The 26,128-nt window shown below is 34.0% G+C and overlaps 1 protein-coding gene across 1 annotated transcript in view; it reads left to right on the top strand.

Moving 5' to 3' along the window:
- The window catches only part of Znhit6 (zinc finger HIT-type containing 6), a 50,125-nt gene extending 26,020 nt beyond the window's left edge, over nucleotides 1-24,105 (top strand). Inside the window, exons 6-10 of the mRNA XM_004841344.3 lie at nucleotides 298-366; nucleotides 1,919-1,999; nucleotides 3,273-3,350; nucleotides 19,170-19,294; nucleotides 23,012-24,105. Of these exons, the coding sequence (XP_004841401.1) occupies nucleotides 298-366; nucleotides 1,919-1,999; nucleotides 3,273-3,350; nucleotides 19,170-19,294; nucleotides 23,012-23,052 (394 nt within the window). The 3' untranslated portion in view covers nucleotides 23,053-24,105. The remainder of the gene's footprint in view (nucleotides 1-297; nucleotides 367-1,918; nucleotides 2,000-3,272; nucleotides 3,351-19,169; nucleotides 19,295-23,011) is intronic.
- Nucleotides 24,106-26,128: the final 2,023 nt, after the last annotated feature.

Raw genomic sequence — 26,128 nt, 5'->3', positions numbered from 1 at the left:
TTCAAGTAGTAGCACATTGATCTCAAAAGCCCCTGAACTATGAGAAACTCTCTTCTAATTCAGAAATGTAAAGTCCTTGGAATTCAGAAATGCTTCACTTTTTTTTCCTCTTAATGCTTGCAAGTACTCTATTGTTTCAAAAACATACCTTCTAAAATCCTCGAAAAAAGTAAATAGCTCTTAATAAAAAAGATATTTGAAATTCTAACTTTAGAATTATCTGAATGAAAATTCAAAAGCTTGATTTGTATTCAGACTTATCTACGTTGATTTTCACATAGTTATTTTTGCTTTTAGAAAACAACAGTTTTGTTGGCACGTGAAGCTGCAGTTTCCTCAAAGTCAAGCTGAGTACACAGAAAAGAGGTAGAGTATCCCCACTGTCTGTCTAGAACTGATTATTTTTATTTTTTTGCAGTCCTGAGATGAGACTGGGAACTCAGGCAAGCTAGGCAAATGTTGTACCACTAAGTTACATCCTCCATTCCCCAAAGCACCAATCTTTTTTTTTTAGTACCAGGAATCAAACTCAGGGCCTTATGCTTGCCAGGCAGGCTCTGTGCCGCTGAACTACATCCCCAGTCCTGATTATTTTTATTTTAAGGCTGTTACTAAAATAAACTTAACTAAGTGTATGTCTGTAGTAGAATGAATAAGTTGTGATTATAGTCACATAAGGAGAATTAAACAATGCTGAAAATAAGTGAACTATGGCTATGCATATCAATGACCCACAGAAATAATAAGAAAAGAAATTAAAGATGAAAGCATACCATATGACTTTTCAAAATATGAAACGAAAGAAAGAAAAATAAACATCCCAAAACCTAAATAGTGTACTTTTCTTTTTTCTTTTTCTTTTTTTTTTTTTTTGTTGCTGAGGATCGAACTCATGACCTTGTGCTTGCGAGGCAGGCACCAGAACCACTGAGCTAAATCCCTGGCCCTGTACTTTTCAAAAGTACCTACAAAAGTGGGAGAACTCTAAGGGATATGATTAACAGAAAAATCATGACAATAATTATTTGAGCAGGGGAGCACATTTTTAGGAGAGGGATACAAGAAAAATTAGCTGAAAACTTTTTTAGGCTGAGTAGTTGTATAGCAAATGAAAAATTACCCAAAAGTCTATTCAGAAGTTACTACTGTTAACATTGTAGTATATTCCTTGGAAAATACATTATTTTATATATATGCTCATCATTGAAATTAATTTTTATGAAGTTTGTTGTCCTTTTTTACATTAGGAACATTTTCAAGTGTCATTTAAAAAGTTTAATGACTGTGCTGTTTGATTCCTTGAGTTGGGAAAATTTAAAGTTGCTATTTAATGTATTTAGCATAAAGTATGTCCACCTTATACATACTGTCCTCTTTTTGTAATTGCTCCATGAATTTTAGTGAAGAACTCTGTTAACCAAAGTTGATACCAGACTAGAAACAAAGGAATTATTTTCCAGACAGGACTATATAGGCAATAGTATAAATTAATATATGTAAATGATTGAGGAAAGTCATTTTAAAACTGTCTTAATTTTATTTATATATCTTTATATATATAACAGATTACATGCATAGAAGAAAACTGAAAAACTTTAAATGCATTGTTTCCAGGGAAATAGTATCAACTCTTTAACCTGGTTTATGATTTAGAATGAATAAACTTGGACACACACTAAAATTAGCATCATTTGAAACCTTTCTTCAGATGTTTAAGACCTTAAGTGCACCAAAAAAGTCTTTTTGAGCTTTTTTCCTATGTAATTTTTGCTTGAAAGGATCTTATATTTTTCCAAGAGTAAAGTAAAAGATCTATGTTCAGTTATTTAAATCAAAAAAATCACATTTAATAATTCTAAGTTAATACCTTTAGTAGCAAAGTATAAATAATAATGTTTTCTTTTTCTTTGTTGGAAAGAGTACCAGATGATAAAACTATTAATGAAATTCTAAAACCTTACATTGATCCTGAAAAGTCTGATCCTGTAATTCGCCAAAGGTATGTTTCAAAAATCTTGTAACTGACTGAAGTAGTAATTTAAAATGTTGAAGCTTTTTTAGGTGCATATTATGGAAAGAAATGTTAATTCATTTAATCCTCCGAATAACCCAGTATGGTAGACTGGTCTTATTATACCCATGTTACAGATGTGGAAACTAACCTTTAAAATGAATGAATAACCACATATAACTAATAAAAAGGGAAGCTGACCCAAGCAGTCCAGAGTCAAAGTCATACCTCTTAACCCTTAAACTAAACTGCCTTTCAAGTTGAACTAGAAACTGGAAAGTAAGACTTTCCAAGTAGCTGTTAAAGACAGGAAATCCTATTTCAGCCAAGTCTTCATAGAACTAAATAGGGTACATTCTACCTGCTGTCCAGAAATACAGCATGGACAAAAGAGGTTAACATAGCATAGTGGAAAGTTTCAGTAATGCCTATACAAATTAAAATAGCTAGCTCTGTCCCTTGTTAACTATTTGATCAAGGGTAAATTACTTAACTTCCTGGCCTTTTATAGTTCCATCAGTGAAATGAGAATGACAATACCTACTAGATAGAGTTGCTTTTAAAGTTTAAGAAAAATAGCACATTAAAAATTCCTAGTATAAGCCTAGCAGATGGTAGGTAGTACTCAAAAAAGAGAAGTGTGAGTGGAGTATAAGTTATTAGTGCTCTTGGACAGAAACCCAATTGACTCTACTGTATTTTCACAAAATAGTACTTAACTAGGGCTATGAATTCTTGATTTGGTTTCAGAGTAATCTGATGTTTAAAATTTAGAATTCTAAAATGTCTGAATTCTAAAATGTCTTATCCTTTCCAGTTCTAGTTAAATCTCATTTTTCAATTTTTTATGAACGTACTGACTAGACTGGTACAAACCCATGTCAAAAATTAAAGTGTGTCTTTGGGACAGCTATGATAATTGAGTTTCTGTCCTTGCAACTGATAATCTTCGTGTTATCATTAATCATATACTTCGCAGTAAGACAAAATCCTGGTCACTAATTTGGAGTGCATTTTTAAAATAAATACGTAAAATAGCTGATTAACCTGCTGAAATAAGTATTTTTAAATTAAAGACGATCAGAAGAAAGGTAATTCTTTTTCAGGTCCTTCATTAGAAAATATCTTTACCTTCTTTCCTATGCTTTTGTAGATACATTTAAGTATTAATTGACTGTTTATAAATGCTTACACTTTATAAGACTCTTGAAATGTACTAAAAATCAATTTTGCATCCTTCAATATGATGCTTTTATTTCAGGTTGAAAGCCTACATTCGCTCTCAGACCAAGGTCCAGATTTTAATGAAGGTTGAAAATATGCAGCAAAATTTAGTAAGGTAAAATTGGTTCCTTCCTCTTTTCTTTAAATATTTTAATTCTATAATATAATTAAGTAGCTTGCTTAATTTCAAAAGATAGATATGCCTATACAAATTAAATAGATATCTAGCTGTCAACAAAACCTAGACTTACAAAAACAACTCTCAAATGAAAATTTTATAATAATCACACTTATAAATTTGATTGAAAAATTGGCCTAGTTAGAATATTTTAAAATATTAGATAAAACTAAAAGATTTCTGAATCCCGTGTTACTTATTTCATATACTTATTTCAAAAATTAGTCTGTGTGACTGAGTTCCAGGGTTCAGGTCAGATTCATAGCTTTGGAAACATGAAAACTGACCATTTTGGTTATCATTTTGTGGGTTGTCCTGTCATGCATTTTCCACCACCCCCTACTCCCACCCTCATTGTTCCTTTGTATATTTATCTGTTCTTAATTGCAAGTAGTAGTTATGGGTACTATTTTAATGGCTACATGAATGGAATTGTTTATTTTATTTTTTAAACTAATAGGCACATATTTTAAACACCAGGTTGCTTTTTTTAGGATTAAATATCTGATATCTGTCTTGGTCCATTTTAGTGTCAGGTTGACTGCAGTCACCTTATGGATGTGTTCCATTATCCAGATAATTAAACTTCTTTTCCAAAGCTGAGGAACCAATTTATATCCTTGTGGTACAATTCCTGAGAACAAAAAAAAATTGTTTTTTCTTTTGGTCTTGTTGTTTGGTTAGGTTTTGTTTGGTTCATTGGTTAGTTCTTTCTTCTGGTTTATTTCTTGTTTCCATTTTATTTCCTTTCTTAACTGAAATAGAACATATACTATATTTCCCTTTCAGTCAAGGCAGTTGGGTTGTGGTTTATAAAGAAATGTGCAGCTCCTTATACCTGTCAAACTTGACTCATTAGCAGAATATCTTCTTCTTGCAAAACTCAAGGAAATCAAAATGTGATAAAAAGTTAATATAGGATACCGAGTTTGTAGTACAGGACAGACTGCTTGGGCCCAGATAATATTTATTTTTAACTTAGAAATATGTTGTGAACATTAAGTTAATGCATGTCAGCTACTTATAGCACCTGGCACATAGCAAGTCACTCTCAATAAATTTGTATTACTCAAGTATTTTGAGTTGTAATTAGAAAAACATTTAGGTTAACATTTTACTGAAATGACTTATGAGTATAAAAGATTGTTTTGTTTTGTTTTGTTTTTAAATCCTTCAGATTACTTCCTTAGTAAAAGGAGATCTGCTTAAAATTAAAAGTTCCACATGGCTGGCATTTGAGTGGTTTACACATCACATTTTGGTTTTTTTTTAATAACAGCTTCTTTCAGCCAAATAACTTCTTATACTCCTAGAAAGTACTCTAAATTCATTATTACCTCTACTCACAACAGGCCACTCTCCACTAAGTTTGAGGGAACAAATATCCAATTGTGTTGATTTACATTTCTTTTGACATAAATTGAATATTGGAAGAAAATGAAATTTCAGGAGCTTAAGATGTCATCAAATGTTATTTCTGGACAAATGACTCCCAAATCTGTAGATTTTCAGCCTTTCTCCCGAGTACCAAATCCTTGTTTCTAGCTATCTTCATGTACACATTTCATTAAATCTTAGAGTCAATATGTCTAGATCTCCTTATGCCAAATATATTTCTTCCTCATATGTTTGTATATGTGTGTACGTGTATGTTTTGTATTAAATGGATTGACTGTGTTCTTGACATCTAGTAAACAATCAACAAAAGATGGTACTCATTCCCTGTTATTGGGACTTTCGTTCTTCTAGCACACCAGCCTAAGACCTTGGAGCCAACTATCTTTCACTTCTTCATTTCTCCCTTGCCACCCTCCCTTATATAATTGACCTCCAGAATGAGTCTTCCATATGTCTTCTTTTCACCGTTCTTTTTCATTCGTACGTGTTTGCCATACATAATGATCACATTCGTTATGGGGAATTTGCACTTGTACATGATGTACCTTTACTCTTTTTTTTCCCATCTCCCTCCCCTCCCTTCAACTCTCCTTTCCCTCTGCGTTTGCAAAAACTTTGTTTCAATTTTTTTCCTTCTATTCTCTTTTTAAATCTCTTTTTCCTTCTCTTCTTCCCCCTTTCTTGTTCCCCTTCCCACTTGAACAAGTTCTTTCTATTCCCCAATATCTATCCTTCAATTTTGCTCCTTATTTATCCTTTGGGTTTCACACACAAGGAAGTCATTGTGCTATTGGAACTTGTGTGTCTGATTTATTTCACTTAAAATTATAGTCTCAAGATGTGTTTGCCTAAAAATCCATTGACCTAAAAATGTCTCATTTATCTCTAAGGTACAGTAGTATTCTGTTGTATATAACTTTTACATTTTCTTTATCCATTCATCTGTTGATGGACATATGGGCTGTTTCCAAGATTTAGCTATTGTGAATTGTGCTGCTATAAACATGAGTATGTATACATCACTGTGATACGATATCTTTAACTTTTTTGAGAAGATACCTAGAAGGGGAATAGCTGGGTCAAATGGGATTTCTATTTTTAGTTTTTGAGGAATCTCCATACTGGTTTTCATAGTGCTTGTACTAGTTTACACTCCCACCAGCAGTAAAGAGAGTTTCCCACACACACACACAAACACACACACCTTGTAGCCTCTCCAGCATTTGTTATTGTTTGATTTCTTGACAATAGCCATTACTTCTGGTATAAGAATCTCAGTGTTGTTTTAATTTGTATTTTGTGAATGGCCAATGATGTTGAACATTCTTTCATGTATTTATTAGCCATTTGTACTTCACCTGAGAAGTTAATTTATTTCAGATGCCCATTTTTTTATTGGATCTTTAAATTTGGGGGATCTAATCTTTTTGATTTTTTTATATATTCTACATATTAGTCCTGAGGAGTAGCGGGCAAAAATTTTTTCTCATTGTGTAGATTTTCTCATCACTCTGTTGATGGTTTCCTATGTTGTTCAGAAGCCTTTTAATTTGATGTGATCTCATTTGTTGATTTCTGATATTATTTGCTGTGCACCATGGTTCTTTTCAGAAAGTCTTTACCTACACCCCTGTCTTCAAGAGTTTTACCTATTCATTCTTCTAGCACATTGTTTCTGTTTTAATATTTAGATTTTTGATCCATTTCCATTTTAGTTTAGTGCATGGTGAGAGATACGGGTCTATGTTTAATCTTCAGCATGTGGAAAGCCAGTATTCCTGGCACTATTTATTAAAGAAGCTATGCTTCATCCAGTGAAGATGTTTTGCCTCTATGAGACAAAGATGCCCACTATCACCACTCCTGTTCAATAAAGTTCTAGAAGCATTAGCCTGGGGAATTGGACAAGAGAAAGAAATAAAAAATATGAATAAGAAAAGAAGAAGTTGAATTATCATTAGTTGCTGATGACATGATACTGAACATAGAAGACCCCCAACACTCCAGCAAAAGCATCTTAGAATTAATATCCAAATTCAATAGTGTAGCAGGATACAAAGTCAGCACTCAAAAATGAACAGCATTCCTGTCCACAAATAACAAACTTACTTAGAGAGAAATTAGGGAAACAATATCTTTCACAATAGCATCAAGAAAAATGAAATACTTAGGAATCAATCTAACAAAGTAAAGCCCTCTGTAAAAGACCTCTTGAAAGCTACAGTACTCTGAAAAAAAAATCAAAGAGGATATGAGGATATCAGAAAATGGAAAGATATCCTGTCCCTGGATAGGCAGAACCAATAGCATAGTGAAATGGTATACTTCCAGGACTGATACAGATTTAATGCAGTTCCAATGAAAATACCAATAGCATTCCTTACAGAACTAGAGAAAACAGTCCTAAAATTCATATGGAACCAGAAGAGACCTAGAATAGCAAAACCAATTCTTGGCAACAAAGAAAGGCAAGGCATCACAGTCCCTGATTTAAAGTTATATACTACAAAGTGCTAAAGTGATAAAAACAGTACAGTACTGGTGAAAAACAGACTCAAAGATCAATGGAACAGAAGATGCAAAAACAACTCCAAGAACACTTTTCTCCATTCATGTTTGCTTTTTGAGACAAGGTCTTGCTATATATATAGTCCAGCCTAGCCTTGAACTCACTATGTAGCCCAGGCTAGTCTCGAACTTGTGGCAATCCTCCTGCCTCAGCCTCCCTAGTGCTGAGGCATGCACCACCACACTCAGGTTTTTCTCCATTCTTAAAGCTAGACTATTGTTTGCTATTGTATGTGGAGCCCATTCTTCTGCCCCAAATTGGATGCAATTTCCTTATCTTTCAACCTCAGAATATTTTGTACTTCTCATAGCTTCCTATAATCCTGTCTTGTATTTTACCACAATAAAGCTTATCCCATATGATGATAAACTTTGAGGACAGTGACTGCCTTAGACACCTTCATCTATGTATTTCCTAAACTGTTGTCAGTGACTTTCCCATAGATTTAACTCTTAATTTTTTAATGAGCAGTCTACTAATTCACTTAAATATATTTGTGCCTGTTATATGCTAGATTTTGATGCCACTTTAATACCTTAGAGCAGGGCTTAGACAACTTTTTCTGTAAATGGCCAGATAGTGAATATTTTTGGCTTTCTGAGTCATATGATTATAATTAGCCAATTTTGCCCTTGTAGTACATATCAGCTATAGATTATGTAAATGAATAGACATAACTATATTCCAATAAAATTTAATGCAGAGAGAGCAGATACTGGTCAGGATTTGTCCTGCTGGCCATAGTCTGTAGATCATTGCCCTAAACTGTTTGAGAGGTGTTTGTGACTATATCAGTTAGCCAGTTGGGAACTTCAGGTTATAGTGTGCAAAATGAGAGATTTTAACAGGGGCCTGGTATAACTTAGAGGTTGCTTCAGAAAAAGTAATGTTCTCTCAGAGGGCAAACTTTTTGATATGTGAACTTGATCTAAAGTATCCATGGATTAAGATTGATCAAGTCTACATTTTTCATTTTGTCAGTTAATATTCATTAGGCTTCTTCCATGTACCAGCATAATGCTACGCTCAGATGTCTACACAGATGTCTAAAACACTAGCCCAAGAGCTCACAATGAGGGCATGGGTGCATTCTGCAGTAGATATGTATTTAATATATGACATAAATGGTGCCCAATGGAGGCCTTGAGTATTGTGGTATGGGCACTCCAGACTTTTTGATGGAAGTGAAAAGTTGCACTTCACTCTGCTTCCAAAAATTGTCATATAAAGCCATGGTACAGACTTTAAACCCAAGCTAAAATTAAAGCAGTATGTAGGCTTTGATTTCATGAATATTATTACTCTTCCCAAGAGCACTGCCCTGTTGTAGTTGAACCAATTCTATTCCTACTATGCTAGTTTTAGTTAATAATTTTGGAACAATTTTTTGTTTGAAAAGCAACCAGAAAAAGTATGAGCTGTTTCTTTTGGATGATTTTATTTCCATGCTAAAAGGATGTTTTTTAAATTAAAAAAAAAAACTAAGGTTACTTTAATTTCTTTGGATGTTTATTGATATTTAGTATGAAAGATTTTTAATCATTTTCAGTGAAGTTAAGAGGTAAGATACTTTTACCTGTGCCCTTTTAGAGAAATTAGTTTTGCCCATGTAAAAGCTTCAGGTAAGGCCCACTTGACCTTTTTTTTTTTTTTTTTTTTTTTTGGTTTTCACTATTACCTACTCACTAGCAAGCAAAGACCCTCTTCTAGAGCACAGCTAACTTTCTAACTCATGTTACTTGCTCAGTCAGAGTCTAACTCAGCTCTTGACTATGCCTGCCAAAATGCCAGCCCTCAGCCTTAGTGGATTGATAGAACCAGGTTACCTGTCTGCCTCACCACATAATCCTTCCTACTGGATCTCGCCTTGCTTTTTGCCTAGCCCATGTCGCTGCTGGCCAATTTTTCTCTCTTCCCATAATCATCTCTCCAGCTGAACATACATTGTCTTTTCAGAATAGTGCTTCTCAGATTTCAGAGTCCAGCATAATCATCTCAGATACTTATTGAAAATGTAGGTTTCTAGCCCACCCACAGCGGTTCTGGTTTAGTGAATCTTACATAGACCCCAGAAACATACTTTTTTTTTTTTTTTTTACCATCTGTGGGGACACTGGGAAGTTATTCTTGACGCTACACTTTGAAAAACATTGGCCAGGTGGTAAGCTTCTCGAGGACATTTGGATCCCATACAGTGCCTAACATGTTTTCTATATAAGAAGTATTTGGTAGATGTTTATTCAGTTGAGTTGGTGAAGTTGTAAAAAGAAATCTGTCAATATTAAAATGAACTTTTTAAATATTATTTTTTGTATCCTTAAAGATAGTAGTCTGTGCCCTTTGCCTAATTGAACTAGAAGATTATCTTGTTTCAGGCTTCCAGAGAATAACTGAAAAATGTACTTTAAAGATAGTCTAAGAAATTGATAATATATATTATAAAAGTTAGGATTTTTAAAAAATTCATACCGGTTCCAGCACCTGCCTTGCAAGTGCAAGGTCCCAAGTTTGATCCCCCAGTACCAAAAAAAAAAAAAAAAGATTCATACCAATAGAAAATTGGAGGTCTTTTAAGGTTAAGATTATTTCAATAGTACTGACCTAGAATCAACCGTATATGTTAGAGAACACCTAAGTAATTTCCAGAAGTTCTAAGAACAGTTTTAACTACTTTCAGATGTCTTTTCTTATGCCTGAGATCCTTTCTGCCTTTTAGGTAGATCTCTTGAAAATAACTGGTGAAGGAAGGGTTAGTAAAGAGCATGGCTTTGCCCTGTTGATGGGATTACTTAAACTTCCTCTTGTTTTTCTTTTGGAGTTTGATTCTGCTAATGGGTACCCACTTCATAAATGAGGAGAAATACCTAATCTAAGAATCAACAATAAACAACCTTGTTTCTAGTAGAAGCCATCATCAGTACCCTTCCAGTACACTGAGATACATATTCAATAATATTTTACTTTACATGCTTATAATATATTTTGTGTTTTGATGAAATTTATACTGATAATAGCTAAAACCATTCAATCTAGAAAAAATTTTAACATTAAAAGCCTTAAAATTAGAGGTAATAAAATTAAAATTTTAAAGAGACATATTTTTGTTTCCAGAGAAATACAACTATAATCAGTAAAAGATTTTTCAAGCATAAACATAGTAGAAAAAAATTCTGTGGGAGAATTGGAATGGAAAGATGGGTTCAAGAGGGAAAGGAAACAGAAACAAGATTTCTGTTAAAGTAGAGATGTTATCAGTTGAAAGGTATCAGTATCAAATTGCCATAGTATTTAGAGTCTAGTGAATTTACTTAAGATTTAGGTAACTATTTCATTTTTAAATCATTCAGATTTATAATATACCATAAATTATGCTTTTTGCATCTATTTAAACCTCTGAGTAGTAAGTTTAAGTGAAATTTTATGTCTTTTAAAAACTGCAAAAAAGAAATTGTTTTCCAGAATTATTTTAGGTTATGTCTTAGCAAAAAATGTAAAGACTGAATACATTTCTCAAACCCAAGGAAGTGTTTGCTGTGAGAGTGAGCTAAATAAAATGGGTTAAATCTGTAAGCTAATAAGTGTCTTTATGGAATATAGAAAGTATTAATGACAACCTTTCATTACTGTTACGGAGTAATAAATATTCAACTGTTATTCATTGTTGAGTAAAGAATATTCAGTGCTTTTGTTGAGATATTCTGTTAAGTACACATTTTAATTGTATTATACGTTCATTATACATGTATGATAATTGTATAGAGAGGCACTACCTAGAGCTGTAAAACCATTGAGTGGTAGAATCTAGATCCACACCTAGGCCTGCCTATCTCCAAAGCCTTAGTATGTTCTTTGTAATATAGCAGATGCCTCTCCTCTGTAGAAATGGCCATGAAGCATATTCTTAGATTATGTAAAACCTAAACACAGTTCTTTGTTATACAGTGGTACCTTGGTTCACAAACTTAATTCTTTCCATGATTCTGGTCACGGAATTCTTTCCACAATTCTGGTTGCAGTTCATATTGTAAGCATATGAATTGTGGGATGAATTCTTTGACCAGAATCGTGGAAAGAATTAAGTTCATGAACCAAGGTACCACTGTACCTTTTTGAGATTGTTGATTACTTTTCAAAGTAGTCGTGGTCAGGATGGGTATGTGCTCAGAACTTTTGACAACATTTTGAATATAGATTTTACAACAAAGGACCAAGGTATTACTTGAGGATTAGAAAATATGTACACTGGGATACTAAATATTTTTATCATCTTAGAGATGATACTCTTCCAGGGATGAAATGGGCTTCGCGAAGTGTGACATTCTTCTTAAAGTGGTTTTGTGATAAGAATTGTAAACTTAACTCTAGGGAAGCTGAACCCCAGCTAGTTGGCACAGCTGGGTGAGTGATTACATGACAGATGTAAACACAACTGTTGAAATGCCAGGGGCTTTGAACTTCAGAACTTTAGTTTGAAAAGCTATACCAAAGAATAGACCCAAAGTGGTATGATAGTAAAGTCCTTAGCAGATTACAAGCTTATACTATAGTTTCCATATCAGTGATCTCATTTTAAATATATACTATTTTGATCATTGCTTAAGGGAACTATGTGAAATTGCAAATGAGAGTTTTGACATGAGTAGTTGATATTTCTAGGTGATTCAGATATTTTGCTTTAGCCACATAGCTTCATCCTCTAATCAGATTCGCACTATAATTTATTGTAAGTATTAGAACTGTTTGAATTCAGTGTGTATTAGCATACCTGTTCTCTGCTCAATATGAAAGACCTAGCATGTACTTTATTCCTGAAAGGCTTTGTCCTTTCACCTTTGTTGAATACCTATACTTTGCCGTGGTATTCCCAGTGCTGAATACAGTGTCTGGAACATGGTAGACTGTTAGTAAATATATGTTGAATGAAGAATAAACAATTCTTTGTGGGAACTCAGAAGGTCTGTCTTATAGTCCCAACCCTGCATTTCCTTGAGTTATCATTAGTAAGATATTTAAATTATCAGGGCCTCAGTATCCTCACCAGGAAGATAAAGACTAGACAGAGTTCCTGCCAGCTCTGAAATAGTATCATTATAGGATGAAATTAATTTGTGAATTATTGAACCCTTAAGCAAAAGTTTCTCTGAGAAACCTAATCATATTTTTCAAAGTGACGCATTCTGTTACTGATCTGTACTCATGAGACTCTTGCATTCAGTTTAGCTCCAGGGAAATGTATATTTTGTTAACAAGAGTAAGACTAATTAAAATTCTCTGCATTAATATGGAGAAAGTACATGAAGAAGAGATTTGAAAAATCATTTAAACAATTAACAGTACGGTATTGTATATTCAGGTGTTCTCACCACAGGGAAAAAAAATGCCACTAATCAAGGTGCTAGATAGATTAGTTACCTTGATTGTGATGTCATTTCACATCATTTATCAAGGTGTACACCTTAAATCTGATTTCTACATGGCATCTGTAACTCAGTAAAGCCAGGGCTGGGGGGTGGCAATTACAAAGAAGAGGGGAAAGCTAAGAGTAGCACATCAATTACCTAAATACACAAAACACTATGCAACCTGAAAAAACATTTAGAGTTGGTGTTTTAATAGGTTTGTTTTTTTTTTTGGTACCAGGGATCGAACTCCAGTCCTTATACTTGCGAGGCAGGCGGCAGAACCACTGAGCTAAATCCCCGGCCCAGATCTGGTGCTTTAATAGTTTTTTTTTATTAGAACATTTAGAATTGGGTTAGAATTAGACTTTTTTTACTCAGTACCTACTTAGTTGTATATTTCTATCCTGACAATTACTAATGAAGTGCAATAGCCATTACACTGGCATCCCTACCACACTGTGGGATTCTTGTCTGCAAACTGTTGTTCAGACTACCTGCTAGACACTAAATAAATACTTAAGGAATCAAATGAAGAATAAATGCCAGACACTGTGTTAACAATGTTTTTACATGCAATAATTCTAATAAAGTGCATCATATATCTCTATGAGATATACCTTAGGCTTTGAAAAATTGCTTACATGAAGAAACGAAGGTCTGTTTACAGGCCAGGATTTGAATTTAGATCTGTTTGTCAATAAAGTTCATGGTTTTTCTTCTGACTAGTCTTTCATAGATTATAAGCCTAATTCCTGATAAATGTTATTTTCCCTGCTAGGAATGCTAAATTACTTTTGGAGTATAAACTTACCGGTACTAGTTTATCAAGTTATACTTTAGTAACATTTTTACCTATTTAGTCTTTACAACTCATTAATAGATACCTTTCCTACCATTATACTTATGAGGAAAACTAAGTCAACTTGAGAAGTCATATTTTATAAGGACCAGTGATAAGACTAGAGCCCAAATCTTCTGGATTTAAAAGTATTTGAACTGGGCCAGGGATTTAGCTCAGTGGTGCCGCTACCTGCCTCACAACCGCAAGGTCCCAAGTTTGATCCCCAGTACCAAAAATAAATAAAAATAATTGAACTTATCAGTAAGGGTCAGAAAAGACCCCACAGCACTAACATCTAGAACAGGTCAGAACTTGAAAGCTCCTTGTTAAAATGTTTTGATATAAACAATTGGTCATTTCATTATGCCATATCCATAGTTTTCATGTCATAGTTGGTCTAGGATAATCTGCCAGTGCAGTTCTGAGCTATTGAGCTATTATTTGTAAATTAAGATATAGGTTTGTACTGGTGACCTTAAGGACCTATACTTCATATTTAGTACATGTAATCCTCATTTACATGGATACATAAAAATCACAAAGTACAGCCATTCAGTTATTTCAATTACTATGTTTTTTATATGAAAACTAAGAGACTGGATAAGAAAAAATTAACTTTGGTAAAATCTGTTCTTAATGTGTCTTAGACATTGTGAGTTACAAAGATTGCCATATGGGTGTTATTTAAGGAAATTGTAAATACTATCTTTTTTAAAATACAACAGAAGCATTAAAACTGATGAACTCATATTTAGTTTTGGTTTATGTATTTTGAGTCTTCATGAACAATCTGGTTTCTTGCATTTGAATTTTGAAAGTCAGATTGTTCACTTAATCTATTCTTTTTCTATTCTGTTTAAATGCAGTACTTTTAATTTTGTTAAAGGAATTTGATAAGTATGAATCTAAACTATTTAGCTTATAAAATTGATTCAGGCACTTTACTGATTTCTATTATGCAAGAATGAACCACAATTTAAAAACAGTAAATCATCATGTAATAGTGTACTTGATTTATCCTGTTCTGGTTTGTTTTGTGTTTTGTTTTTTAAGCCAAGGTTCAGCTTTGTATTTTGTGAATCAGTTGGTTGCACTTTTAACCCAGAAACCAACATTGAAAACTAAATATAACAATACTAGTATGTAGGTTAAATGCTACCTTTCACAGATAAGATTCAAAAATTGTAGAATTTTAGAGCTGGAAGGATCTTGGTGATCATCTCTTATTTTGTAGTGAAATAACACTGTGGCCTTGGGACTGCTACTGGAAAAATTCAAACTTAGTTTTAATATAGGAGTGGGGGTTAAAATGGGACAATGATCCAAGGAGTTTCACTGATCAGATGGAAAATAAAGTAGTTTGCGACCCCACACCTCTTTTTAATCTGTCTCTTTTGAGCTGAAGAATTTTTTTCTTTAAAGTTCCTTAATTTGCTCATAAAATGCAGAAAGAAGTTCAAAAACTTGGCCAGTTTCTTTGAAAGTTAGTAACAGAGCCAAGATTAGAAGCACGCCCTTGAGTATCAGGGCAACTTTTATTTATATACTGTCAGTCACTGTAACACCTGTTTGGCCTACTGAGCCATGCTGCCCTCATACTGCCCCTGTGAAGCTGCCTGGAGCAGGGTCAGTTATTGAGGCCGGTGAGCAAGAGCAAGTGAAATAACAAGAGGAAATATCTGAGGGGTCCCTGGGGATAAGAGAAAAGACAAATGTTGATATCTTAATTCTTCCAAACCTAAGTAGTTTGTCTTATGGTAGCAGAGTCATTCTAGTAATGAAAATACCAGAGTTGGTGAAAATTTCAAAAAGATAAACTACCCCTTAAAATGCAGTGACTTAAATGCCTTGCAAAGAAGCAAAAGCCTAAATGTTCTAGACAGTGTAAAGCTAAACTCTTAAAACTTTCCTCAAGATAATGGAAACAGAAACGTTCAAAGTACTTGTAGACTTCTGGAAGTAAACATGATAACAGAATTGTTTGAAGGTGCACTGAAAGTTGTAAGCCCATACTTAAAATGCAAAATGGATATAAAGGCAAATATGTACTTCATTGCTTACATAATAAATGCCAGTGTTACTAAAGAAATTCAGTAGCTTTGTCCTGAACTGAAGTTAATAAGAATGTATTGTTACAGCAGGCACCATGGCACTGGCCTGTAATCCCAAGTATTCAGGAGGTTGTGGCAGGAAGATCACAAGTTGCCAGCCTGGTCAGTTTAGCCCTTCTCAAAATAAAAAGGGCAGAGGATGTAGTTCAGTGGTAGAGCAGCCCTGGGTTCAGTTCCCAGAAGCAGGAAAAAAATGTGTGGTTATTTTAGGTAAAAAGTATGTGAAAAACTGATGTGTTCATGGCTAAAATAAGTGACCTAGTAGTTTCTGTGTTTTAGCCCTCACCCTCACAATGACTTTCTCAGTTGGTACTATCATTTTCAAGCATGGAAACTAGGGATTAGAGAAGTTAGGCCCCTTGTCCAGAATCACAGACCAATGAATGACAGAGCCAGGACTTTTTAACTCAGTGTTAGACTCCAGACCCAATGCACCCACTAAAAGTTACTGCTTTGTTTAACTGCTTTATTTATTTATTGCTTTATTTAAATTCAAAGTTCTTAAATGTTAACTTATTCATTTGATAGCTTTTCTACTTTTGTGGTGCCTGGGATCAAACCCAAGGGCTAGCCCATGTTAGGCAAGCACTATGTCACTGATCTACATCTCCAGCCCCTGACAGCTTTTCTTTATCAACAGTTTCCATAATGTACTTTGAATCACTAGTAAATGTTAATTGTAGATTAAGAGTAACCACTAGTAATAAAAAAAAATAAGAACCTGACAATTTCAGCTGAAAGTCTTTAGTGAACTCTGACTGCTTCAGTTAACAGGCTAAAAGGCATTGCTTAGAAGCTTAATGGCACTCAGTAGCAATATTGCTGTGACTAAAACTGCAACATTTTAGGGTAAACACTAAATAAAATGCAGTGAATCTAATCTAGACCACTCAACATACCGGATTTTCCTTGCACTTGAATAAAATATTTGTAAACCAGTTCTTTAGTTGACAAATCTCTTAAAAATATTTACATCCTAAGTGTTTGGTATAGTGCCTGCTTGGTACATAAAATAGGTACCAAAATTTTTTAAGTAAAAGAATGTAGTCATTAGTTTTAGGATTGAAAGCATGTGTAACTTGTTAAATGCTTGTAATTTTTATGTATCTTTGAACATACCTTTGCTGGGAACATATTTTAAACTATATCAACAATAAAAACTGTAATTCCATGCAGCTTTTAAGAACTCTTTTTGTTGTTTCTTACTGTTTCCTCTTTAATAATCTAGAGAAACCTGGGCCAGGGATTTAGCTCAGTGGGTCCACCGCCTGCCGCACAAGCACAAGGACCCGAGTTTGATCCCCAGTACCAAAAAAAAAAAAAAAAAAAAGAATAATCTAGAGAAACCCAATACGGATTTAATACTACAAAAAGACATAAAATACCTAAACATTAAGTATACACTGGAAGTTATTTACTGAAAACTAAAATAAGTAGAAAATACTCCCTTACTTAAAATATGTCTCCTAATAGAAGCCTTGTGCTTCATTTAATCAGAAGATAAGTTACTGCAAGTGTTTGCAGGATCCTACTTGAAAAGTTCCCATTTGAGAATTCAAGTCTTGTTTCCTCCTAAGAAAAATTGACTCCCATTTTGTGTATTACTTTGTAAGTTAATACTCGAGAATTTAATATAATCTCATTTTTCTCTTTTGTGTAATTACTATTTTTTTTTCTTTTTTTCTTTTTTCTTTTTTGGTACCTGGGATCGAACTCAGGACCTTGTGCTTTCGAGGCAGGCAGTGGCACCACTGACCTAAATCCTCGGCCCATTACTGTTTTTTAATACTGCTTACTTCAAAGGGAAATGCTGTTTAAAATCTGTGAAGCATTTAATCCTGGAATGCTGTGACCACTTTTAAAGTATTTTAAGCACATCTGTACTATATTACACAGGGAAAAGAATGATGTATGCATTCTATGGTGTATGGGCATTGAGGTGGCTGATTTAGAAAACTGAGTAATTTTGTATTTCAAGGTTTTTTTCAGCATAATATTCTGCAGTTCTAATATTTAAGTTCCATGGGTAGGGTGAGTGATCAGAGAAGCATATGTAACATTTTAGGTGTTTACAGTTGTTCTCACACCTATCACCTACTTTTAAAAAATGAGTCGATTTTTGTAATAGGCTTAGCTTTGCATTTTGTTAAGTGCTTCTGTGTTTATATTTAATAACTGTTGTGCAGGATAAACTGAGAACACAGATAAATCAGAACACTGGAGTTCTTAATAACTATACTGCATGTGCGTCTTGGTTGTCTGTGAGTTAGCGTGCAAATAGTTATTAAGAAATTCAAGATGGGCTGGGGATTTAGCTCAGTGCTTTCACCGCCTGCTGCATAAGCACAAGGACCCGAGTTCGATCTCCGGTACCAAAAAAAAAAGAAATTCAAGTTTGTGAATGGTTAACTCTTCTAGCATATTCAAAAGTACCCTTGTGTATTACTATTTTGTGTTTTCTTGAGCTGGAGGGGAAGGATGGAGTTACAACTCTTAGGATGATGCTTTACATATGAATATTATCTGTCCTTGGTAGAGATGAAAAAAAAGCTGGAAAACTATACTGCACTAGTGGACATATTCTCAACTGTTTCTTCTTGGCCATCAAATGATACTCACATGCCAACTATTTGCATATGCCACTGCTAGTGAGCTAGCTGAAATTCCAACCTTTTCTCTCCCCCCTCCCCAAAAAGCAAGCAAAAGAGAACATTATGCAGATCCATCTTTAGTCAACTCAAACTTAAGTAACAACTTGAACATTTTATACCTTAATGAATATTTGTACCTAATTATCTGTGACATATAACAGTTATATCATGAGTCTATGACTGATAAACTCCATATTTCTCAGTTGAGTGCTTTTGCCTCATTCAAAAACCAAACCTGTTTTTTTAAGTTTCAAAATAAAGCAAAGCCAAATCTAATGGTATGACAATATAAATTTCTGGAAACCAGTTATAATTAGAGCTGACTTTTTGCAAAAGTATTTTGTAGCCCGTTATAAATTTTACTGCCATACATTATTAGAAATTATTTATTATAACATCAGTTTTCCTTGTAAGGCTTAAAATATATTTGATGAATTTGAATTTTTATAGTCATTCTTTTATGTAAAAAAATTCTTGACATATTAAACCTGGATATTATATTAAAGTCTTTATTCCTTACTTGATAGGAAAATTGGTGGCTTGTTATAGAGCTTTCCTAATGTCAAAATACTTACTATACTCTTGATTTAACTTTAGAATGTATATAATAATAGTTCTTTTACTTGGTTTTCTTAGTATTAAACTTACAAGGAAATGACTACTGAATTAATGTCATCACTAAAATACTTTTAATGTAAGAGACTCTCTGATATACATATTTGTTTTATTTATAAGTAATTTGGAATACTAAGGGTGTTTTTGTTTTGCTTTTTTTATTAATAAGATATTATGAATTGGATCCTCATAAAAGTCTCCTTGACAATTTGAGGAACAAAGTGATCATTGAATACCCAACATTACATGTGGTGTTGAAAGAATCCAGTAATGACAAGATACTTCTTCACCAAGGTAAGTGTAAATTTGTTTCTGCAGTGCTTAGAATAACTAGAGTAACTGAAGGAATTGTGTGACTAGTTTTCTTTCTTTAAAACTGTATTTTCCCGGTATACTTACAAACTTTAGAGAATTTACTCTGTTGCTACTATTAACAATAGAACCAAATGAATGAGCTGCTGCTCCTCCTTCAGAACATGTAAACATATAATGCCAAATGTAAAGGAATGAAATTTGAATGTCTCTGAATATGAAAGAACACTTTTTGCGTTAATCAAGTTATCCATGGTGAGATAAATTACTCTAGTTAAAACTCTTTCTTGGAAGATTCCTTAAATGAGGGATAAACAAAGTATTTTTAAAGGATAATGTTGGAAGGAACATGTGTAAAATTTTGGCTCCATTTAGACTAAGCTAGTGCCATTGCATTGACCCTTTGTCTTCCTGTTTGAAAACCACCAGTTTTGTGTCCTTGATTTGGTTTTCTTGGCCTTATGGAGAAGCATTAAATGTATTCACAAAGGTTTGGTGTATAGAATGACTGGGCCATATTTACAGCTAATGATTAAAGCAAGCAAATCACATTTTAGAATGCAAGATTCTGGAGGATGAACAAAATTCAGTAATTATTTTAAAACATGAGGGAGATTTCTTAAAACCATTTTCAGCTAAGAAATACAGGTACAGGCTAAGCTTCAACATAATAAACACCTTAGGAACTTAGAATTTTTGGATTGATCTCTATTTTTTAAAATAATGTTGACATGCTTGGTTCAGGTTTTATTGTTATACTAGCATTAGAGGACATACAGGCAGTATTCTACGTTGTAAGATGTTCTCTATATGTGTGTACAGCTTTTTTCCCTTGGCAAGTTAGGATGAGAAATTTGTTACAAAATTACTAAGATTTTGTTTGTGCTATGACTTGAAGCTAGATTTTAATTATCAAATATGAAATTTTAAATAATAAAATATGACCCTATGAATCTGGTGTTTAGTCTTGATTTTGAGAATATCTAATTTAATTTTAAACTAAAAGAAATTAGTCATTTTGGTTTTAAATGATTGGTTTTACATTTTTTAACTCTAAAACCTTACTTTTTCTTTAATATAAGTCACATAACACTCTCTAGATGTTGGTTTCAGGGAAAGTTGTTCAGTAATATGAGTTGCTAGCCAAGGCAAACATCGCCTATGTAAATAAACACAGCACAGATGGCTCCTCTTTCACCTTTTTAGAATACCCATTCAAGTAAGACTCAATGAAGCTGTGAGACTAATGTGATAGTGTTCTTGAAGTCTGAAGTAAAATTTGCACTTTTTCTGACAAGTTTGTGGTGTTTAACTATTTACAGGAACACGGGTGACTTGTGCTTTCAGTATGCAAAGGATTGTTTAGAGCTGCTATACCAAAGAACTGAGGAGGATCTAACAGAATTTAAGGATCATACCAGAGTTGTCACATCATAAGTACATACACCTCAACAATAATACCAGGCCTTCCTATACATGCATTTCTTTCTGTAAGCACTTCAAGGTGCTTATATCTTTTTACAATCCCACAGCATCTGACATCCTGCAGGGTGGTCCCTTAATGAGGAGGGGGATTGTAAAAGAACAAAGCATTTTCTTTGGAAAACTTTGAAATTCTTTCCCAGTCTGGAAGCAAAAAAGTTGGATTTTGATCCTGAGTTCATAGTACAAGGTGTCTCTTTTCTAGTTTGTGGAAAAATGTGTTTCTGGGCTGGGATTCAGTAGTTTCCACACTTGATGGTTGTCATAATGTTTGTTATGATTATAGATTGCCATAATTTATTTTTTCAGAAGTCTGCCTGTATTAGTTGGCAGTAGACAAGATCTTTTTCTTTCTTCCTTTCTTTCCTTTTCTTTTACTTTTCCTTTTCTTTCTTTCTTAGGAATGGAAAAGGCTAACTATAAAAGGTTAAGCAGCTAAGGTAGCCCATTAGATTGGAGATGCAGAGTTCTATTCTACTTACCTGGAATCAACCCAGTGGAAAGTGCTCAGGATGCTATAGCTTCCTTCACAGGCTCTCATTTGCCAAAGTTAGACTAACAGACTTAAACAACTTGATAAAAGCATGCCACATTTCAGTCTGTAGATAAAAGAATAGAACCCTATTAGAAGAAAATTAGGCACCTAAACAAAGAAAAGGGAAAATGTTCCCTATATTGCTCTACAGCCCTATTAATTTTAAAAAATCAGCAAAATGTGTTCTCTAATGTTTTAATATAAGTGAAGTTTAGAAAATGCGGCCACCTTTAGAGAAGGACACCAACTCTAAATTGATTACTTTGAATTAGTGAAAATACCTGGCTTAGCAGCTACTCATACATCTGTCTTTCATTGGGCCAATAAACCCTTAGATTTATGTTCCCTCTCTTCTGCTCTCCTTCCTCCTTACCCCTCTTTTCATCCTTTCCCTTTCCGTATGTATGGAGTAAGGGAGAGGGATCAGGCACCTGACTTTATAGTACAGTGGGTACTGGGACAGAGTTCAGATAAAGTGCAAAGGGAGGTAGAGGAGGAAACAACTAATATAATATCACAGAAGCCTTAAAAAATTCTGCTAGAGTTTATATAATTCCTCAAAGACAGGGATTGTCTCTTAGATGAAACTTATTTTAGTACCTTACTCAAAGAATAGATTCAGTTAAGACTATTTTAGTTGCTGATACAATCCAAAATCTAAGCAAACCCCAAAGAACGTGTGAGTTGAAATACAAGCCAAAAGTCTTAAGTTTGATTCTGCTATCAGCTTTCATAAAGTTTAAGCAGATTTTTTTTTTATTCTTAAGTTCTTTTATTGGTACATTTTAGGTATCCAATACGTTTACATTTATCATTAGGTGTTTGTACCTGTACATGATGTATCTTGATTCTTATTTTTTCCCCATTACCTGTGCGCCCTTCACCCCTCCACCCTTCCCTATTTGCATAGACATCATTTCCATTTTTTTAGAATAATATATATTTTAACTTTAATGATTTTTAAAACATTTTAATGTGTTATGTCCTTTTAGCTTCATGGCACAATGAAATGAATAGAATATTTACTCCGGTTCCCATTGCAGATTGAAAAAAAACATTTAAAGAATGACTTGTAGTTATATTGATTCTGCAGAGCTAGATATAGAGGGGAAAGGTTCATGTCCTGCCCTCAAGGAAATGTCTTTAGTGAGTGAATTAAACTTAGTCTTGTTTGTCCTAGGCATGACAGAAGCTTCCTAGGAGCTCCATTCCTGCTCTGTGTCTTTCCCTATTAAAGGAAGGAGATGCCCATTGGCTGGCTAGTCTTGGGTCAGCCCACATTCATTCAGCATATACAGACCCTCAATTTTAAGTTTAGAAAAAATCATGGAAAAATTGATTCCAACCACATATGGCCAGCCTATGTGATAATAGTGATCTATTCGGTTGTGTGAGCAGAGAATCATAACCACACTGTGAGTGTCCATTCCCAAGTCTTCCACAGAGTCAGGAAGGATGTTAACTCACAAAATATAATTGCCACTTTCAGACATCATTTCTCTATTTATTATGGCCAAAACTGTATCTCCCAGCTGCCTGGCACATGACATGGTTTGTCTTTCCTTGTGAGCAGTGCTGTTGCTATGCATCCGAAGGGAGAAGAGATGGAGGAAAAACAGAACAGGATAAATAGAAACAGTGTAAACATTTGACTGTATGTTTACTTATTTTTTTTTTTCCAGTAAAAAGTGAACCTACCAAGAACCTTGGCAGTAAAAATTGAGCACTTCTTCTGAAAGAAGATGAAAATTCCCAGACAGTTGCAGAAGATTATACATCGATGGACTATTGGATGGTTAGGTTATTATCAGTGGGCAGTGAGAATGTTTTGCCTGAAAAGTAATTAAATAATATAAACTTTTTTTAACAACATTTTCTAGACTCTTGAATTAATTGACTTCAGAGGCCCCCGTTTTATAGTGTGAAACCCTTTTTGCACCTCAGCATAGTCTTTAATGTGCTTAATTCTGTAGGCCGAAAATGTTTTATTTGTTGGTTTGAATCAAAACCAAGCCTTTCTTCCTATTTCACATTATCAGTTAAACATTTTGATCCGTATTTACACTTTTAGTTTCTCGCACCAGAGAAACTATTGGGTAAAGGTACAAATTCCCAATGATGAATGTAACTGTATTGTATACCTAAAAGGTACCAATAAACTTAATGAAAAAAAAACCAAGCCAACCTGAAGATGACTGTCTCTATAATGGAACCTCACTAAAGAGAACCATCATGCTGTGTACCATCTAGGCAAGGAGAAGTGATCCTCCCATCAGTTGCCTGTTCCTGTCTTTGGGATTTATTTGTAACTTATCCCTCTTAAGGCAGTCTTTGCACTTGGGAAACTCCCAGTACAGTGTCTTCTTGCTGACTCAGTACTTAACTACTGTTTCTTATATTAAGTTCAGAAAATCAGCAGCTCTGTACATTGAACGATCTGTGTTAACAGATTTGACACTTCTTGTTCACACAATTAGATGTCTTATGAATTCTGTGCCTCTTTTTATTCCCAATCCACTTTCATTACTGCACAAGCAGAGGTATTGTGATGACCAGTTTGGTATAGTATTTTGATATATCCAGCAGTAACTAAAGGAAAAAAGAAGACACTTGGAATTCATCAGTGTATTATTGAAATGTGTATGTGTGTATTTGTGCATATATATGGCTTAATTTATACCTTATGGCAGCTCACGGTTTGCTAATTTTATTGGAATTTATACAGTTATGAAACAGCAATATGTCTATAAAAGATTAAAAGATGACTGCATCTGTATTGCATCTGTGTACTCAATGGTTAAAAAAGCAGAGCCAGGGATGTAGCTCAGTGGTGCCACACCTGCCTCACAAGCCAAGGTCCCAAATTCAGTTCCCAGTACCAAACAAACAAACAAAAAATGATAAAATTGGACATTAATGAAATTCAGTTTTAGTTTATAATTGGAACAAATTCTAGACAAAACGAAAGGCATTAAAGAGACTTAGATTGGAAATACGAACAGTTATAAAATGAACTCAGGAGAAGTTTGTACAACATAAATGCAAAAGTAACTTGGAATGGAAACTGGAGAAGAGACTCCAAAGACAACAGTGACTAAAAGACCGCTGTATACATTTTTTTCATGTATTTATTTCTGCTTTTAATTCTTTGTCTGAAAAATGTCTGTTCATTTCAGATGCCCATTTTTGAATTGGGTTTTTGAATTTGGGGGGTCTGATTGTTTTCAGTTCTTTATATATTCTAGATAGGAGGGGAAAGGAAAGGAAGAAAAGGAAAAATTATGAGAAAATTAAAAATAATTGAAGCAGTCTATGTAAATAGGGAAGGGTAGAGGGGGTGAAGGGTGCACAGGGAATGGGGAAAAAATAACCAAGATACATCATGTACAGGTACAAACACCCAATGATAAATGTAAATGTATTGTTTACCTAAAATGTACCAATAAAAGAATTTAAGAAAAATAAAAACCATTGTGTAAAAGTACCAATGGAGCCTGCATGGAGGCTCGTGCCTGTGACCCTTTGCTGTGGGAGGTTGAGGCAGGAGAGGATCATAAGTTTGGAGGCTGAATTTAGCAAGATTCTGTCTCAAAAGAAAAAATTTTTAAAGGGCCAGGGGATGCAGCTTATTGTGAAGGGCCCAGGTTCAATCTCCAATAACCCCTGAATGAGAGAGAGAGGGAGGGAGGGAGGAAGGAAGGAAGCAAGCAAGCAAGCAAGCAAGCAGTGGAAATTGATTCATAGAAAGTTAAAAGGCCCTACAATCTGAGAAATATATTTATATTGTGAAGCAAGTTCAGAAATCTGGTATAGGAAGAATTTATGTAGAATTATTTGGTTTATAATATTACTAGATAGACAATTAAATTGGATTTCAGGGGATTCAGATTTAATCCAAAAGTGAAAAGTCTTCTTGAAACAGGCGAGAGATAGGATGAATTGAATCAAATGTGTCATAGAGTTGTTAGGGAAAGTGGGATAAAGTACACAAAAAGAACATATGATCTGAATATCAGGGTGGAGAGGAATTTCCTAAAAGTGAAATGTGTTATGATGTAGTCTCATTTCCAAGAAAAATGTTGAGTTCCATCCCTTCTAGAATTTAAATTGAAAACTGGACAAAACCCAAAAGAATTAATCCTGTACTTTCCTCAAGAAGAAAATGAAAGAGGGGGAGGTCCTTCATGATCTGATGCATCTTTGCCATTTCTGTTTTCTAGAATTCTATTAAACTTTTCAGTTATGAGCTATTTCTTAAAGAATTTAGCAGAGTTCACGTAAATACCAGCTCATTTGATATATATGCACATTCATTCACATAGGATTTATAATAAATATATATTTTAGAAAGTAGGTATGTTGGAGGGAGTGAAGTTAGAATAATTCACTGGGAGCCCTAGAGTTTGTAGTACTGAAACTAAGTTTCTTTTCAGAGAGGCCCTCTCCCTTTTTGGATTCTTGACAAATTCTAATGTGCAAACAAACTCCTTCACCCATGTTAAGTTCAACATCCTGCATTTTGTTCATGAATCACCTTTTAAGAAGAGAAAAGCTCCACCTGGCCTCATTTTTAAAATTGATTTCAAAGAGATTCTAGGCTTTTCATAAATATTAATTATTGTATGTGGGATCAATAGATAGCAATATAGTAAATAAAACTTGTACCTGTTTCTATTATAAGAATTTAGTATTACTATATTAGATATTTGATATTCTAAAGTATAGATGAGCCAGTTTGGCCAGTTTGTTTCCCTGTAGCAGATAGTGGGATTCAGATTTCAGAGTGTCAAAAAATGTTA

The sequence above is a fragment of the Heterocephalus glaber genome, unplaced genomic scaffold, assembly GCF_053883595.1.
Source record: "Heterocephalus glaber isolate CG9 unplaced genomic scaffold, H.glaber_assembly_v1.0 deba00001442, whole genome shotgun sequence".
NCBI lineage: Eukaryota > Metazoa > Chordata > Mammalia > Rodentia > Bathyergidae > Heterocephalus > Heterocephalus glaber.
The sequence above is the reverse complement of the archived record's forward strand: the minus strand, read 5'-3'. Positions and strand labels throughout refer to the sequence as shown.